The sequence below is a fragment of the Bos taurus genome, chromosome 21, assembly GCF_002263795.3.
Source record: "Bos taurus isolate L1 Dominette 01449 registration number 42190680 breed Hereford chromosome 21, ARS-UCD2.0, whole genome shotgun sequence".
Classification (NCBI taxonomy): domain Eukaryota; kingdom Metazoa; phylum Chordata; class Mammalia; order Artiodactyla; family Bovidae; genus Bos; species Bos taurus.
Genome location: NC_037348.1, coordinates 5,995,777 through 6,015,141, shown reverse-complemented (window position 1 = coordinate 6,015,141; position 19,365 = coordinate 5,995,777). Strand labels below are relative to the sequence as shown.

At 39.3% G+C, this 19,365-nt stretch overlaps 1 protein-coding gene across 4 annotated transcripts in view; it reads left to right on the top strand.

Annotated features, from left to right (window-relative positions):
* ASB7 (ankyrin repeat and SOCS box containing 7) overlaps positions 1 to 19,365 on the top strand; it is a 55,667-nt gene that overhangs the window by 8,185 nt on the left and 28,117 nt on the right. For all 4 annotated transcript variants that reach the window (XM_005221718.5, XM_059878983.1, NM_001192151.1 and 1 more), the window contains 2 exons: positions 63 to 186; positions 2,103 to 2,371. In XM_005221718.5, coding sequence (XP_005221775.1) covers positions 2,161 to 2,371 — 211 coding nt within the window. In that variant the 5' untranslated portion in view covers positions 63 to 186; positions 2,103 to 2,160. The remainder of the gene's footprint in view (positions 1 to 62; positions 187 to 2,102; positions 2,372 to 19,365) is intronic.

Here is a 19,365-nt window from a genome sequence, read left to right as displayed (position 1 = left end):
TAGCTATGGTTCTTTATTATTTTTAGAAAATTTTCCATGATTATTATTTCATTTGTTTTCAGGTTCAGAAAGAGTTCATTAACACCAGAATCTGGAGACACTCTAAGCCCCCACTCAACAATGCTGTATGTGCACAATGATTATTAGGCAATCCACATATCAGGAAAAGGGGCATTCTTTCATAAGGTAAGTGACTGAGTGACATAGGTTGTCTGTGCTGTTCTAGGGGAAAATCCATTTAGTTTTATTTCTCATTCAGATTATCTAATGTATACTAAACACAACACTTGCTGAAAGAAAATCTGGGTTTGTTTTGATATTGTTTAAATCTTTTTCCTTGTATAGATTGCCTTAAGTGCCAAGGTAATCATCCCAGTTTAAAAAAAAAAAAATCTGTTAAAGGAGACTGTTTTGAGTATATGGTGGTAGTTTCTGTGAATTTCTTCTAATTGTCTTTACCTTCCCTTACAATGCTAAAAATAAGCAAAAACCTAGTCCAGAAGGATTCTTGGTTTTAAAATTTCTAAGGCAAGAGACTTAATTTTAATGTCAGTTGAAAAAATAATTAAGTGGAAAGATAAGGGGAAATCATGTTTCTTAAGAAAACAAATTGTCAGAAAGTTTCTCATTTTCCAGTTTTTCTTGAGGAAACAGTTCTTTGTAGCAGTGGTTTGATATTTTTTAAATTACATTACTTTGTAACGATACTTAGGAGTTTGTATCAATAATAACCATTTTCTGTGTATAAACAAGGGAGGATATTTGATTATACCATTGAGCGGTGATAACATGACCAAAGTTATGACTTAAGTTACCTTAAATTGACCTTTGTACCATCTACAGGGATAAGTCTTCCAAGGTAAATTATTATTGGTAACAAGATTGTCCCGAGATGTCTAACCTACGTATGAGACCAGAATGTCTTTAAGGGACTTTCACATAATTTTTTTTTTTTTTTAGAAATGGAAGCTACTCATTAGGCGGTGAGTCTAATCTAGTCCTTAAAGTTAGCCCAGGTGGAATGGCTTCTTAGAATTATGTTAGTTTAAGTTTCTGTGTATATTTAAAAACTTAGAAATACACTAAAAAAAGTTTTTGTATGCACACATGTAGGATATAACTTTTCATCAATTCAATTTGAACTTTTCCAATTTGCATGAAGGAAAGCTCATTTTGTATTGAGTTTGAGTACGCACCTCTTTTGACCTATTAGAAAGTGTAGAAATTCAATATACTGCTTTTTACTTTTTTCATGTGGTTAATCAGCAGATTGTTTAGACTTCTTTTAAAACATTTTTTATGACATTGCTACTTTGAATATTTGTAGAATAAAACTTCTGGAAAATGGAAATTAGAGAAGTGCCAAAGAAATATGGCAAGGAGTAGTAAATCTTGTTTCCTAAAGTGGAAAGGATAGATAGAGAAACAGAAATGAAAGGAATGTAAATATAATCTGCACATTTTTTTCCCTCTAATTTGCTTAACCCCACCTACTTCCCCTTCCCCTCCCTCCAGCTTTCCACTCTTTCTGGGGCTAAAAGTAAAATATTACTGAAATATTTTTGGGAGACCAGCCTAAAGGTCTTCGCCTTTTAAATGTTAAACTGCTTCTCATAGTTGAAGGTCTTTAGTCTTCCTAGTCTATGAATTGCCATTTGATACTCAGTGTTTACTTATTGATGTGTGATAGATTTCTTGAATAGTTTATAACTTAAATTTTCCATGTGCTTTAGGTAAATGTGAAATCCTAAAACAAGTGCTCATTTGCTTCCTCTGTTGTATCCATCTTCAGCTGCCCAGCATCACCTTCCCTTTTATGTTGTATTCACTGATATTTGCTCTGAGTTTACAAAAGGCTGTAAGAGGAAATTTCCTGTTTCAGCATTTTAGGACTATGCCTTGCTTTCTTTTTGAAATCTTTTATAATCTTAGGGAAATTACTGAAAGTTCTGGTCAAAACAGATACATGTTAATTTGTTATGGTATGAATTGTCATCACTGAGGCTTACATGAGTTAGCAATGGAAAATTCTGGGGTATTTAATGAACACACTGTCAGGTGTCAGGTATTCTAAATTTTATGTATTGTGCCTACCCTTCAAGGCTGATCCCTGTGACCTAATGAATCCTTTGTAAAAAAAAAAAAGTGGACTCAGCTAGGATGTTACACCACCATTGTCGAAGGAACCCTGAACTCCAGGAAGAGTTGCAGATTCAAGCTGCAGTGGCTGCTGGGGATGTTCACACAGTGCGGAAGATGTTAGAGCAAGGCTACTCTCCAAATGGCCGGGATGCTAATGGCTGGACCCTGCTTCATTTCTCAGCAGCAAGAGGAAAGGAAAGATGTGTTCGAGTATTTCTAGAGCATGGAGGTGAGTTTACTGGGAGTAAACCTTTTTTCCCCAAGAAGAAACAAATGAAATTCTGTTTAAAGTAATGTGTGCATGTGCATATAATTTCTAATGCTTCTTTTTTCTAATACTCGACTTCTTCTTCTCTCCTTTGTAAAGATATTATGCTGAGTTTTGTTTAAAACCAGATTGTCTAAAAAATTGGTTTGTTGAATGTGCTTTTTTCCCCCCTTATAACTCTAGTTTCTATATAGCCAGATTTCCCCAGATTATTTCAACTAAAAGCAACCCTTCTTCAGGTTGTCCACTTGCTTTGTTTCAGAAGCAGAAGTGGCTGTGGTCCCAACAACTAAGAATTGCTCAAGTTCCCCCTGTTGAGAATTGCTCAAGCAGATACCATAGGCCCCTATAAATACCATGGCCTTCATGATACCCTATCTTTTGAATTTACCTCTTCTAAAAGCATTTTTGGATGCTTTTATTACTGTTTTAGCTCTTGCCTTTTCTAGAATTGTACATAGTTTCTAGGTATCCTACAAGATTACCTGAGGTCTAATTTTATATGCAGTTGGAAGCTACATTTACCATTTTATGTTTTTGCTTTGAAAAACTGTCCATTCCCATAATTAGTAATAATTGTCTTAAACTCACTTTTTTGCCCATTAGATTTCCACTTAGTTTATTTTCCTAGATTTACACTTGTACAAGTGTACAAGATGAACAAATGTATTTTTTTGTACTCATATTATTTTCATAAATTATGATGTAAAGCAGCTCAGTTGGAACTCAGGATTTATTATGTACTACTCTAGGGCCTGGATTGCCTAACAATCATTTAGTTCCATTTCTGTGTTGTACTTTGACTAGTCAAACTTGGAAACGATTTTGAAGTACGGAAAATGTTAGAAGTCGCACAGCTGTCATTAGGATCTTGTGAATTATGTGAAGATAAGAATATGAAGGCTGTGAGCGTGGACTATCTGCAGGGCACTGCTAAACTGAGACTAGGAATCATCACATGTCTTAGTGGCTCTGAAACAAGAATTATGTCCCCAAAATAGTTGGCCGTTCACAGGACCCCACCGTTCGCTGGCCTGGGCCTCTTTTGTGGCTGTCCTCTGCCCCTCCCTGTGGCCCTTGCTCATGCCTCATTTCACCTTCAAACTTGAAAACCTCAGCACAGAAGGCCGTGAAGGATTACTGTATGAGGAATGCCAGAAGAAAGGTCTGGAAACACTAAGAAGTGGGTGTAGAATCAGAATAGTTAAAATTCTGGTACTGCTTAGTAAAATGAAGGAACCGATCTCAGATTTTTAAATTCTACCTAGTTGTGTTCCTTTCTGCGTCTGTTAGCCTTGCTTTAAAAAACTAATTAAAAAAGAAAGGTCAATTACTCAGGTAATATATGAACTTGTTTCCTTAAAACAAATAAAACACAATTTCAAATAAATTATAAATAAAGCCAAAGTCCCCTTTGGTCAGCTCCCAACCCGTGTCTGCCCACCCCTGCCCAGAAGTAACTCATGGCTCTAAGTTTGGTTTGGTCCTTATTTTTCTAGATCATTTCCTAACATACTTCTAGAAAATACATCTTATTGTGTTGTGTGTGGTTTTAGAATATAAATGATATACTGACTGTATTATAATTCTGCAACTGTTATTTTTTGCTCAGCTATATGTAACTTAAGAATTTTTTAAATGTTAGGTTGGCAGACTTTTTCTGAAAAAGGCCAGATAGTAAATATTTTGGGCTTTTCAAGCCCTCCTTTTTCTCTTGTTAGCTGCTTAACTCTGCCTTTGTGGCATGAAAGCTGTCATATACAGTGTGAAAGTATGAATGTAGCTGTGTGCTGGTTGAACTTTATGTATAAAAACCAGTGGTGTTCTAGATTTGGCCTCTGGGTCCAGTTTGCTGAGCTCTATTTCTCCCCCCAACCCTGCCTCTCTGTTTGTATGTATGTGTGTATATAGATATTTTTTTAACAGCTTTTATTGAGATAGAATTCACAAACCTTACAATTTGCCCTTTTCAAGTGTACAATTGAGTAGATTTTAATGTATTCATAGAGTTGGACATCTTTCACCACGACCAACTTTGAAACATTTCCATTACCCCGAAAAGAAGTCTTGTCCCCAAAAAGAAGTCTTGTACCTATCCCATAGTAATACATACAGGTTTGTGTGTGTGTTTAGTCACTCAGTTACATCCAACTCGTTGTGACACCATGGACTGTAGCCTGCCAGGCTCCTCTCTCTGTCCATGGAAGTCTTCAGGCAAGAATACTGGAGTGGGTTGCCATTTCCTCCTCCAGGGATCTTCCCGGCCCAGGGATCAAACCCACATCTCTTGTTTCTCCTGCATCGTCGGCAGATTCTTTAACACTGTGCCACCTGGAAAGTACATATAGGTTTACTCTGTTATTTTCAACTTCTCAGTTCAGTTCAGTTCAGTCGCTCAGTCGTGTCCAACTCTTCGTGACCCCATGAATCACAGCACGCCAGGCCTCCCTGTCCATCACCAACTCCCGGAGTTCACCTAAACTCATGTGCCTTGAGTCGGTGATGCCATCCAGCCATCTCAACCTCTGTCGTCCCCTTCTCCTCCTGCCCCCAATCTCTCCCAGCATCAGGGTCTTTTCCAGTGAGTCAGCTCTTTGCATGAGGTGGCCAAAGTATTGGAGTTTCAGCCTCAGCATCAGTCCTTCCAATGAACACCCGGGACTGATCTCCTTTAGAATGGGCTGGTTGGATCTCCTTGCACTCCAAGGGACCCTCAAGAGTCTTCTCCAACACCACAGTTCAAAAGCATCAATTCTTCAGTGCTCAGCTTTCTTCACAGTCCAACTCTCACATCCATACATGACCACTGGAAAAACCATAGCCTTGACTAGACAGACCTTTGTTGGCAAAGTAATGTCTCTGCTTTTCAATGTGCTATCTAGGTTGGTCATAACTTTCCTCCCAAGGAGTAAGCGTCTTTTAATTTCATGGCTGCAGTCACCATCTGCAGTGATTTTGGAGTCCCCCAAAATAAAATCTGACACTGTTTCCCCATCTGTTTCCCATGAAGTGATGGGACCAGATGCCATGATCTTCGTTTTCTGAATGTTGAGCTTTAAGCCAACTTTTTCACTCTTCTCTTTCACTTTCATCAAGAGGCTTTTGAGTTCCTCTTCACTTTCTGCCATAAGGGTGGTGTCATCTGCATATCTGAGGTTATTGATATTTCTCCCAACAGTCTTGATTCCAGCTTGTGCTTCTTCCAGCCCAGTGTTTCTCGTGATGTACTCTGCATATAAGTTAAATAAGCAGGGTGACCGTATGCAGCCTTGACGTACTCCTTTTCCCATTTGGAACCAGTCTGTTGTTCCATGTCCAGTTCTAACTGTTGCTTCCTGACCAGCATAGAGGTTTCTCAAGAGGTAGGTCAGGTGGTCTGGTATTCCCATCTCTTTCAGAATTTTCCAGTTTATTGTGGTCCACACAGTCAAAGGCTTTGGCATAGTCAATAGAGCAGAAATAGATGTTTTTCTGGAACTCTCTTGCTTTCTTGATGATTCAACGGATGTTGGCAATTTGATCTCTGGTTCCTCTGCCCTTTCTAAAACCAGCTTGAATGTCTAGAAGTTCACGGTTCATGCATTGCTGAAGCCTGGCTTGGAGAATTTTGAGCATTACTTTACTAGCATGTGAGATGAGTGCAATTGTGTGGTACTTTGAGCATTCTTTGGCATTGCCTTTCTTTGGGATTGGAATGAAAACTGACCTTTTCCAGTCCTGTGGCCACTGCTGAGTTTTCCAAATTTACTGGCATATTGAGTGCAGCACTTTCACAGCATCATCTTTTAGGATTTGAAATAGCTCAACTGGAATTCCATCACCTCCACTAGCTTTGTTCGTAGTGATACTTTCTAAGGCCCACTTGACTTCACGTTCCAGGATGTCTGGCTCTAGGTGAGTAATCACGCCATCGTGATTATCTGGGTCATGAAGCTCTTTTTTCTATAGTTCTTCTGTGTATTCTTGCCATCTCTTCTTAATATCTTCTGCTTCTGTTAGGTCCATACTATTTCTGTCCTTTATCGAGCCCATCTTTGCATGAAATGTTCCCTTGGTATCTCTGATTTTCTTGAAGAGATCTCTAGTCTTCCCCATTCTGTTGTTTTCCTCTATTTCTTTGCATTGATTGCTGAGGAAGGCTTTCTGTTCTCTTCTTGCTGTTCTTTGGAACTCTGCATTCAGATGCTTATATCTTTCCTTTTCTCCTTTGCTTTTCGCTTCTCTTCTTTTCACATCTATTTGTAAGGCCTCCTCGGACAGCCATTTTGCTTTTTTGCATTTCTTTTCCATGGGGATGGTCTTGATCCCTGTTTCCTGTACCATGTCACGAACCTCCGTCCATAGTTCATCAGGCACTCTATCAAATCTAGTCCCTTAAATCTATTTCTCACTTCCACTGTATAATCATAAGGGATTTGATTTAGGTCATACCTGAATGGTCTAGTGGTGTTCCCTACTTTCTTCAATTTAAGTCTGAATTTGGCAGTAAGGAGTTCATGATCTGAGCCACAGTCAGCTCCCGGTCTTGTTTTTGCTGACTGTATAGAGCTGCTCCATCTTTGACTGCAAAGAATATAATCAGTCTGATTTCGGTGTTGACCATCTGGTCATGTCCATGTGTAGAGTCTTCTCTTGTGTTGTTGGAAGAGGGTGCTTGCTATGGCCAGTGTGTTCTCTTGTTAAAACTCTGCCTTTGCCCTGCTTCATTCCATACTGCAAGGCCAAATTTGCCTGTTACTTTGCCTGTTTCTTGACTTCCTACTTTTGCATTCCAGTTACCTATAATGAAAAGGACATCTTTTTTGGGTGTTAGTTCTAAAAGGCCTTGTAGGTCTTCATAGAACCGTTCAACTTCAGCTCCTTCAGTGTTACTGGTTGGGGCATAGACTTGGATTACCGTGATATTGAATGGTTTGCCTTGGAAACAAACTGTCATTCTGTCGTTTTTGAGATTGCATGGAAGTACTGCATTTCGACTCTCTTGTTGACCATGATGGCTACTCCATTTCTTCTGAGGGATTCCTGCCCGCAGTAGTAGATATGATGGTCATCTGAGTTACATTCACCCATTCCAGTCCATTGTAGTTTGCTGATTCCTAGAATATCAACGTTCACTCTTGGCATCCTCTCTTTCAACTGCTAGGTAGTGTTTATTAGTATGGATATACTATCATTTGTTTAAATCAACCTTTTTTATTTTTTGAGAGAGGCTGAAAGTTTCTCGGTAGGACATTTTATTTGTTGAGAAGGTAACACATGCATCCATATACATGGTTAACATCTAAAGGAAAGGTGTAACGAACAGACTGTTGAGAGGGAAACGTCTGCCCCTCAGCCCTGATCTCCCTCTGCTGCCCAGAGGCACGCTTACTGAATTCTTTGGTGTCCCTGAGATAGTCTGTGCATCTGTGTGTGCATATTTTTCCACTGGCCACCTTCTCGCCTGCTTCCCTTTTATTAATCGTTGGTTCTGCATCTTGATTTTTTCATAAAACGTTTCACTAAGTGATTGTTCCCTTGTCACTGATTCCATTGTATGGATGTAATTTCTTTGAACTTATTCCCTATTTTGGACATTCTAATTTTTCATTTTTCTTCTTCTAGGAACAGTATTACAGAGAATGTCCTTGACTAATCTTTTTACATGTGTGAGTTTATCTCTTGGGTAATTCCTAGAAGTACAATCAAAGGAATGTTAGTTAGTTAGTTTGTTTTAATGGATATTGACAAATTGTCCTCCAAGGAAGGTTGTTAATGGCTGTCCCTAGCAGGTGTGAGAGGGCCCAGGCCCCTGCCTTTGCCAGGAGTATGTTGCTAGGTGGTTTGCTCTTCTGTGCAACGTGCTCGCTTCTTCCCCTGCCCCTTGCAAACGTGACATGAGTAGCAAAGCCTTTGCTGGACTGGGCTCTTTGCGGGTCTCTTTCTGACTGCTTGCAGGAGTTGTTTATATATTCTCTGCTGGTAGTTACATGTTGTAACAGTCTTCTCCCAGTTGGTAGCTTTTTCGCTTTCTTGCTATGCTTGTTTTTATTGGGCAGAAGTTTACATTTTAAGTAAATTGTGTTTTCTTTTGGCTTATGAGTTGTGCTTTCTGTGTCTTGTACATCATACCACAGGGTCATTATTTGCCTATATTTTTTTCAAAAAAGTTTCATGATGTTTAGGACCTTAATCTATCCAGAATTGGTTTTGGTGTATCACACGGTTACAATTTCACACGGTTACAATTTCACACATAAAGGAAGCCTCCATCATCGCTTCTTTCTCATTGTTGTGCCCTACCAACATGCACGGTTCCATTAATTCTGTTGTCAGTATGTCCCTAGGTGAGTATGATACTGTTGTAAATTGTTCTCTAGTAAGTTTTAGTATCTGGGAGAGCAGATCTCCTCTCCCTCTTTAGGAATGTCTCGCTACTCTTTGTTATTGTTGTCTCAGTTGCTACATTGTATTTGACTCTTTGTGACCCCCATGGACTACACCCTGCCAGGCTCCTCTGTCCCTGGGATTTCCCAGGCAAGAGTGGGTTTTCATTTCCTTCTGCAGGGGATCTTCCCGACCCAGGGATTGAACCCACATTTCCTGCATTGGCAGGCAGATTCTTTACCACTGAGCCACCTGGGAAGCCCTGTCTAATCTTATCACTTTGCATTTCCATATAAAATTTTAAAACAACAAAATTACATACTTTGCAGAAATCCCTCACTTATTCTTGTATAGCACCTTTTACTTCCTCCTTTTTCACGTTTCCTTAGTAGAATAAGAACTTTATGGAGTAGTTTTTTTTTTTTTTTAATCATAAATGCATTTTTATTTGAAAACAACTTAAATTTTTAGACAAATGATTTTAGTATATAAATTTGATTTTGTTTTTATACAGAATATAAAGATTTCCCTCATTGATCTTCCATGTGAAGGGTATTACAAGCCTGCATGGAGTAGTTTTTAAGAGCACGTTATGTGTCCGTTGGGGAACATAAATAGGAATGGAGCCCTCCTCCTGCTCTCCGCTCGCCTTGGCCCCGTGTGATGTTAGACACGCTCTGTATTTCGTCTTGGCCTGGCTTCTGATCACCAGACCAGTGCTGCCTGTTCAGCGTCTCCACACTCATGGCTCACAGTTCAGCATGAGCTGCTCCTTGACCGTGTTCTTCTGTAGTAAATGGCACCAAAGCTATGCCAGAAACCTAGAAACTATCCTTCTAAATAGTTGTCAGATCATTTCACTTCCTTTCATTGGAGGCACTGTCCTACCTCTGGGTAAGGAAACCTTATTCTCACCAGAACTCTTAAATGTCTCTTTCATCCCTGCTTCCAGTCAGCGCCCTCCCAGCCAGTCTCCAAATGGAGTGACCTCTTAAAAATGACAGTTAAAGTATGTCTTCTTAAAATCCATCAGTGGCCTCCCCCTTCTCTCTGGGCAGTTCTGAGTCCCTAATGTGACCTCGTGGCCCTGCAGCGTCTGCTCGTCTGCAGCGTCTCCTAGTTTGTCTCTGAGCCGCCCCTTCCCCTGGCCCATGCTGCCTCACTCACCTCTCCCCACGCTTCTCAGGGAAACCTTTCCTCACCATCCGGACTTGGTCAGATCTCTCTGTGATATGGTACTGCTAGGCTCTGTACCTTTGTATTGTAGCTCCTGTCACAAGCAATGAAATAATAATTTATTTTATTAATAATATAATAAAATAAATTATTTTTGTAGTATTCTATTTAGTTCTGTTCTAGTTTGAGGCTTCGTGAGGACAGAACCCGTGTCTGTATTGTTCTCAGTGAGAGAGAGAAAGAAGAAATAAGCACCAGTTACCTAAGATAATTGTTCCCCAACTTTACAGAGACAAGGCTGATCCTTTTTTTTTAAATTACTATTAAAAAATACTGATTGAAATGGGCCAGTCTTCTGGTAGGATTAGAAAAGTGCCTGAATTCTTCATATCTGCTCTTTTCCTTAAACCACAGTTTCTTTAAGAGCTTTTAAACTTAGAGTTAGGTTGGCCCCATCCTGTTAATAAGCTTATTTTGTGCTGGACATTAGGATGAAATGAAGTCAAAAATTCAAATGTGGGGCAGGGAGAAATACACAGAAACAAGGGTTCGCTTTCCTCTCTCCCTCCTCCCTTCCCAACCTCTGCACAGAGAGAGAGAATTCGCACAGATAGAGGAGGGGGAGGCGGCCAGTTGGCCACTTGTTCAGGTATTGATTCAGCAGGTATTTATTGAGTGCCTGACATATGCTAGGCTCTGGCCAGGCCCTGAGATGTGGACCTAATCATTATGTTCCACTTCTGATACTCCACAGTCTACTGGGGGGATGGATTTATAGCCAGCATTTGTTGAACATTTAGATTCTGCACAACTGTTCATGAGGTTAAATAAGTAAGAAGTGTTTTTTCCACTGAGAAAACTGAGCCACAGAATGGTAAGTAATGTGTTCACCGTCAATTCACCTCATAAATTGATCTGTATGATCTATAAGAAGACAATGCAGTCCCGAGAGACTGAACTGAGCACTGTTTATAAACCACCACCCACTGTTGTTGGGGTGGAGGTGGCGGGAGGGGCAGGGAAGGCCTGCTGGAGCAAGCGTGGTTTGGTTGCGGTCTTGAAAAGTGAGGCCATGTAGGGTCCTGGAAGGGTGGAGTTGTGGAGTTACTCCAAACTCAGAGGACACTGATGAAGGGTTGAAGGAAAAAGGGAGCATGTTTGGTTTTAGGAGCTGAGATTCAGCGTGATTGGAGCGCATCCAGTCATTTATTCTGGGGACAGTGGTGAGCCGTGTGACAGAGAGGAATGGGTGAAACAGATGTGTGCTGTGGAAAAGCTCACTGGTTGTAGCATTGTGAATTAGTGAAAGGGCGCTGCTGCCTGATCAGGACTGCAGCCTCATCTCCCTGAACCCCACACGTGTTTCCTGAGCACCTGCTTTGTGCCAGGCACTGTTCCGAGGGCTGGGACTACAGTAACAAAGGAAAGTCTCTACTGTCCCAACACTTACGTTTCAGTAACTGACAGTATACAGTATCGAATCGTGAAGAGAAAAGAATCAGAGAAGGGGTAAAGAGGGACAGACTGCTGTTTAAATTAGGTATTCATGGAAGGCCTCTAATGTGACATGTCAGCCGAGGCCTGAAAGAAATGAAGACCAAACCATGTAGGTATCTGGGAGAAAAGTGTTAAGTAAAACTCTAGGTTGGGAACATCTTAGCACTTTCAAGAAGAAGCCAGGAAGATGGTGGCTGGAGCAGAATGATGGGAGAGGGAACCAAACAGGGCTCAAGAGAGTCAGCCAACATGTTCTCTAGCTCCTAGACCTTTAACTTTGCTCTGAATGAGAAGGGAGGGGTGCCATTGACCACTTCTCAACTGAGGAATGATATGAACTTCCTGAAAGACTCACTCTGGCTGCTCTGAGAAAGACAGATTGTAGACGAGCAGGGGAAACATCAGAAAACCTCTCCAGTACTTTAAAATAGTTCAGGTGAGAGAGATCTGTGGCTTGGGCTACATGATAGCAGTGGGTGTATTGAGAAGTGAGTGGTCAGATTCTGGATATATTTTGAAAATGGAGACAACACGATGTGATGATAGATTGACTGTGAGGTGAGAGGAAAAGAAACCAAGAATAACTAAGGTTTGGGGGCTGAGGGTTTGGAAGAAAAGAGTTGTCATTTACTGAATGAGCCGGAGAAAGTTAGAGCAATTGGGAGGAGTTGGGGGTGGGGAAGACATAGATGTTTAATTTAAGCCTTTCACCCTACCAGAAATGTTTAATCTCAAGTGCATTAAAGGATTGGATCTTGCAGGTAAATCTGTACACCTGCACAGTGAAACTGCCAGTGAGTGAGCACACAGATCTATCAAAACTCAGAGCTCAGAAGTTGCCCTCTCTGTGCTGTGGTGACAGCGATGTGACTGCAGAAGGCAGCCTGGCTGGGGAACAGCTGTGTGACGTGTGCTTATGAGCAAGTTTGTATTACTAATACTGTCTGTATTCCAAAAGGGGGAAAAAGTAATAAGAGGCTGTCTTTAGTCTAAACCTGTGCTGTCTACAGCATGTGTAGCAGCAGGCATACCTCAGAGATACTGAGGGTTCAATCCCAGACCATCACAGTGAAACGAATGTTGCACTAGGGGGAGTCACACGAATTTTCTGGTTTCCCAGTGTATATAAAAGTTATGTTTATACTATACTGTAGTCTGGGGACTGTCGAAAGAAAGAATGTGCATACTTGAGTTAAAAAATGCTTTATTGCTAAAAAATTGCTAGCCATCATCTGAGCCTTCAGTGAGTTATAATCCTTTTGCCAGTGGAGGGTCTTGCCTCATGTTGATGGCTACTGACTCATCAAGGTGGAGACTGCTGAAGGCTGGAGTGGCTGTGGCAGTTTCTTAAAATATGACAGAAATGAAGTTTGACCATCAATTAACTCTTCCTTTCACAAATTACTTCCCTATAGCCTGCACAAATGTTTGATAGCATTTTATTCACAGCAGAACTACTTTCAAAATTAGAGTTAATTCTGTCAAACCCTATTGCTGTTTTATCAACTAAGTTTATGTAATATTCTGAAGTCTTTGTTGTGATTTCAACAACCTCCACAGCATCTTCACTTGAGCTTCCATCTTAAGAAATCACTTTCATTACTTGTCCCTGAGAAGCAACTCCTCATCTGTTAAAATTTCATCATGAGATTGCAGCAATTCAGTCACTCACGTCTTTAGGCTCCACTTCTATTTCTAATTCTCTTGCTAAGTAATCTGCAGTTCCTTCCTGCACTGGTCTTGACCCTCTCAGCGTCATCTGTGAGAGTTGGAATCAACATCTTCAAAACTCTTAATATTGATATTTTGTCCCCTTCCTATGAATCATGAATGTTCTAAATGGCATCTAGAATGGTGAATTCTTTCTAAAAAATTTTCAATTTACTTTTCCCCCATCCATCAGAGGAATCACTGTCTATGGCATCTGTAGCCTTAGGAAATGCATTTCTTCAGTAATAAAATTTCATAGTCGAAATTACACCTTAACCCATGAACTGCAGAATGGATATTATGTTAGGCATGAAAACAACATTAATCTTACTTATAGCTCTATCATAGCTTTTGGATGACTAGGTGCATTGTCAATGAGCAGTAATATTTTGAAAGGAATCTTTATTTCTGAGCAGTAGTTCTGGGCTTTGAGCTTTATACATTCAGTAAACTGTATTATACACAGATGTACTGTCATCCAGGCTCTGTTGTTCCATTTATAGAGCATAGGCAGGGTAGTTTGATACAATTCCTAAGTGCCCTCGGATTTTGGAATGGTAAATGAGCACTGGCTTCAACTTAAAGTCACCAGCTGCTTTAACAAGAGTCAGCCTGTCCTTTGACGCTTTGAAGCCAGGCTTTCACTTCTCTAACTATGAAAGTCCTAGGTAGCCTCTTACTCCAATACCATTGAATCACTGTTGTTTAGTGTGGCCATCTTCATTAATTATTTTCCAGAGAATTTGCAGCAACTTTTCCATCAGCACGTGCTGCTTCGTCTTACATTGTGATGTATGGAGATAGCCTCTTTCCTGGAACTTCATGAATCAACCTCTGCTAGCTTCAGACTTTTTTTTGTTTTTGAAGTTTCCTCACCTCTTGCAGCCTTCATATAACTGAAGCGAGTTAGGGCCTTCTCCAAATTAGGCTTTGGCTAAATTAGGGCATGTTGTGGCTATTTTGATCTTCTGTTTGGCCCACTCAGACTTTCTCCACATGATAAAAAAGGCTGCTCCACTTTTTTATTATTCCTGTGTTCACTGGAGTAGCCCTTTTAATTTCCTTCAAGAATGTTTCCTTTGCATTCACATCTTAGCTAACTGTTTTGCACAAGAAGCTAGCTTTTGGCTTGTCTCAGTTTTCAACATCTTCCTCACTAAGCCTAATCATTTCTAGCTTTTGATTTAAAGTGAGAGACATGTGACTCTTCATTTTCAACAGTTAAAGGCCTGATCATTTGTGTCCCAGGAGATAGGGAGGCCTGAAGAGAGAGAGAGACTGGGGTTGGTGGAGCAGTCAGGACAGATACAACATTCATTAAGTTGACTGTCGTCTTATGGGTGTGTTTTGTGGCAACCCTAAATAATTGACATAGTCACATCTAAGATAATTGATCACCATAACAAATATAATAATGATGAAAAAGTTCGAAATATTTCAAGAATTATCCTAATATGATACAGGGAGACAAAATGAGCAAATACTGTTGGAAAATGGCACTGATTGACTTGCTGTAGGTGATGTTGCCAACTTACAATTTTTAAAAAACATAGTCGATATCTCTAACTGCAGTAAAGTGTAGTGCAGTAAAATATATGCCTGTATTTACAGTTAAGTTAAAAACTTCAGTTCCTCAGTCACACTATCCCTGTTTAAAGTGCTCAGTAGCCACATGTGACTAGTAGAACATAAAACGTTGGCCTGTGCATATAAGTAAGTGATATTTTGCTGTTTTACTTTCAAACATCCTGCTTCAAAATGATGAACACTTAGGATTTTATAAAGTCCAAAAATATCAGTGTTTCCAACCACAAATGTGATGCATATGGTAGTATCTTTGTCCTCATCCTGGTGGTCTTTCTGATGAGGTTAGTGTGCTGTTTGAATTATGGGGAAGAGTTTACCATAAGAGTGCAAATTTTTAAGAAACCCGTATTGTATTCATTTTCCCATTTTGAATCTTTCTAAAAATTCTAATACTACATTGAACATTTCAAGAGTGTAACAGTAAGAGACCCTATATTAGCCGGTGTGTGTGTGTTTATCTTCAGATTTAGTGTTTATGCAAACAGACCTGGAGGGCAGTCAGCTGAAGCTCTAGAAGTTAATTTCATAAAGCAGATCCCCAGAGTAAACTGAGAAAAGTGTCTCAGGTCTCCTCTTGGTACAGTAGGTAAAATCCTCTTGGTGAAACATAAGAAAATAAATGGGAGATAAGGGATTGGTCAAAGAAATTCATAGCATGATCATGAGAAGTTATTTTTGTTTTTCAAAAATGAAAGGTCTTACAAATGGTAATCCCAAATGTGATGAAATGGGGACATTGATGGTAGACATTTAGGAAAGCATTTGTGGAAAGAAGTTTAGTAGTATGTGTTAGATCCTGAGACTACTTTTATTTATTTATTCCAAGGAAGCAGCTTAAATGCAAGAATTTTTTCCTGTATGAAAATTTTACCCTTTATTATATGTAATTTTAAAAATGGAGGCATTTTCAGTGCCTAAATATAGAGGGAAAAATGATTAGACTATGATTACAGTTATATATATATTTTAAATGTATAGAAGGAAAGCTGAAAGCAGTCTGCTGTCACTGTGGACAGTAGTTATTGAGGAATGCTGTTTTTGCTTTGCTGCTTTTCTAAATTTTCAGTTTTTCATTAGCAAAAAAGTAATGTTTCTTGGGGAAATCCGTTTGGGAACATTACACCACCTGACTTTCTAGTTCTTTGTTCTGTGGTGAATTATTAGTCAAGTTTTAAGGATTTGTTTAGATTTTTTTCCTCCATCACTGTGCTTTTTTTCCTATAATGACACTCATGGCACATTGCATAGCTGTTTGTAGACCTTGAAGCAGTGTCTGTTCTTGTGCCACTTAGCTTTGCAGTTGGTACTTTTAAAACTTTTACGAAGAGTAATCACATAAATAGCAAATTAAGGTGTGATGCCTATACATATATTTTGTAAAAACTAAGTTTCCCACTTTTAGAATTTTATAATGTCCAAAAGTATTTGAGCTTTTAAACACAGATGGGAAGCATATAATAACCTCTGTAAATATTCTGGTAATGTTTTTGACCAAATTAGTATATATATTTTAATCCTTAGAGCTACCAGTTTAAAAAAAAACAAAAGATAATGCAAAGAAGTATAGCTAGAACATCAATGGAGAAATTAAAATGGAATGCTAAAAATTGTTCTGATAATATTTAAAAAAAGGTATAAAGGAAAGAAGAGAGACTAGGAGACAAATGGAAATAAAAACGGTAAGTTAAATCAATATATCAATAATTACATTAAACATTAATGGACAGAACACTCTGATGAAAATCTAGAAATTATCAGAAAGGTAAGTAGACAAAACTCAATTATATGCTGTTTACAAAGATATGCTTTAAAGGTACAGGCAGGTTGAAAGTAGGTAGATGGATGGTGTATGTCCTGGAAATACACCATGCAAACAGCAAGCACGTGAAAGCCTGAGAGGCCACATTAGTGGTATATGAAATAGATTCCAAGACATAGACCACTATCAGAACTAAACAGAGACATTTCATAGTGACAAGTGGGCACTTCACTAGGAGGAATAACACTCATAAAATGTGCCCGAAAAGGGAACTTCAAAATACATGAGGCAAAAAATTGACAATGAAAGGGAGAAATGGACAGTTTCACAATCTTGAATATTCTAACATTTCTCAGCAATTGATAGAACTAGATTTAAAATATCAATATCTAGAGAAAATCTTAAAAACATCATCAAACACATTGACATACTATTTTTGAAAATAGCATCCAACACCTTCAGAATGTACATTCTTTTTGTGTGCATGTTATGGACACTGGGATAAACCATATGCTGCCAGTAAAGTGTCAGTAAAGGTTAAAAGGCTGAAATCTTAAGGGTATATTCCCTAACTGCAGTGGAGTTCTATTAGAAATCAACAACAACAATATATCTAGGACAGCCTCAGACGTTTGGAAGTCAAATTTTGAGCTGAATGATAGAGAAAGCACAGCATACCAGAATTTGTGGGATATACTAGAGCAGTGCTTAGAGAGGAATTTATAGCTTTAAATGTTTGAATAGGAAAGACAAACCATCTTAAATCAGTTATTTTTTAACTTAAACTTGAAAAAGAAGAAGTTGAGCCCAAAGTGGCTATTCCCATTTTACTCTCTCTGCTCTCCACCAGGCTCTGTGTCACAGTATCATGAGAGCTGGAATCCTGCTTGATGGTGGAAGGGACTGACCTGATTTTGGAGCCCACGGAAATGCCCCATGCCTGGACTGCTGTTGAAAATAACCCTGGTCTTGATCTAGGTGGTAAACAAACTGCAAGCTTGTTTGACTTGCAGCGCAGCTACTTGACTGAGGCTCTAATACCAGTTGGGGCAAGCAACAGAGAAGACTCACATTTAACAAGAGACCTGACAAATGAGATAGCCATGTGGGCTTTGATAAGCTGCTGTGTATTCCTGGGAATTTGGAAGGCTGATGCATGTTTAAGAAAGACCAGAGAGGACCCCAGTTATTGACTCCTCTCTCATTGAACTTGAAGCCAGAAAATGAAAGCTGTGACATATTTGTAAATTGTCTGATTATTAAATGTGTGTATCAGCCTACACACAGACCTCCTTGGTAAAGGATGGAAGCTTTACTGGTTCAAATTGCTTAAGCACAATCTCTAACCAGTTACTGGTCAAATATAAGTTATTCCTAGGAGCAGCCCCTAGAAGCCCTGCTTTGATAGTAACAACTGAGCAGAGACACTGTATACTCTTAAGGAAGACAAACTATGTAGAATTAGTTTAGGCAATTCATTAAAACTAATAGTGACAGCAGCCAACCTAGAAGAGGTAAGGATCAAAATCCAAGGATGCTGTGATAGTCTAAGATGGTCAGTTTTCAGTAAAATCAAGAGACTTGCTAAGAAACCGGAATGTATTGCTCATGCATAGGAAATGAAACTAGCTAATACAAAATGTCTCTGAAGAGGCAGATGCTACATTTAACAAAATTTCAGGATAGCTATTATAAAGGTGTTCAAAGAACTAAGGAAGCCATGTTCAAAGAATGAAATGACAACATGTGACCATGACTCATCAAATAGAGATGATCAATAAAGAAATTGAAGCCCCAATATTGTGGCCACCTGATGTGCAGGGCTGACTCATTAGAAAAGACCCTGATGCTGGGAAAGATTGAAGACAGGAGGAGAAGGGGACGACAGAGGACGAAATGGTTGGATGGCATCCCCAATTCAATGGACATGAGTTTGAGCAAACTCTAGGAGATGGTGAAGGATAGGGAGGCCTGGCGTCCTGCAGTCCATGGGATTGTAAAGAGTCAGACAAGACTAAGCAACTGAACAACAACAACAATATATATACGGGAGTGTGTGTGTGTATATATATATATATATATAATGTTTATATAAATTCTAGAATCAAAAGTACAATAACAAATGAATTCATTAGAGTGATTAGCAGAGATTTGAGCTGGCTCAAGAAGGAATTTGTGACTTTGAAAATTGATCAATAAACATTATCCAGTCTGAGGAACACACATAAAAAAGAATTTTGAAAAAGACAATAAGATATTTAAGATAGCTTATGATCAAAATAACTTATGTTTGACCAGTAACTGGTCAGAGGTTGTGCTTAAGCAATTTGAGGCAGTAAAACTTTTACTTTGCCAATGAGATCTGTATATTAGGTTTAGTAGACACAATCAGTAATCAGATAATTTACAGGTATGCCCCAACTTTCATTTTCTGGCCTCATGTTTAACCAGAGATGAGTAGATAACTGGGGTCCTCTCTGGTCTTTCTTAAGCATGCATCAGCCTTCCACGTTTCCAGGAATATGTGGCAGCTTATCGAAGCCCATATAGCTGTCTTATTTGCCAGGTCTCCTGTTACATGTGAGGTGATTCTCTCACTTGCTGTAAGCAGTGTCAGAGCCTCACTCAACGACCCTGCAGACCTGTGGAACATTATTAAGCATACCAACACATGCAAAGAAAGAAGTCCTTTTAGCTGAAAGAAAAGTACCATGTGTAATCCAAATTCACAGGACAAATAAAAATCACTGGTATAGGTAACTATGCATGTAAAAAACAGTGTGTTCATTCCTATTGCTATTATTACCTCCCAGTTTTAAGGTGTTGGCCAGACCGTTCTCATCTGTAGGCTTAACGGGGG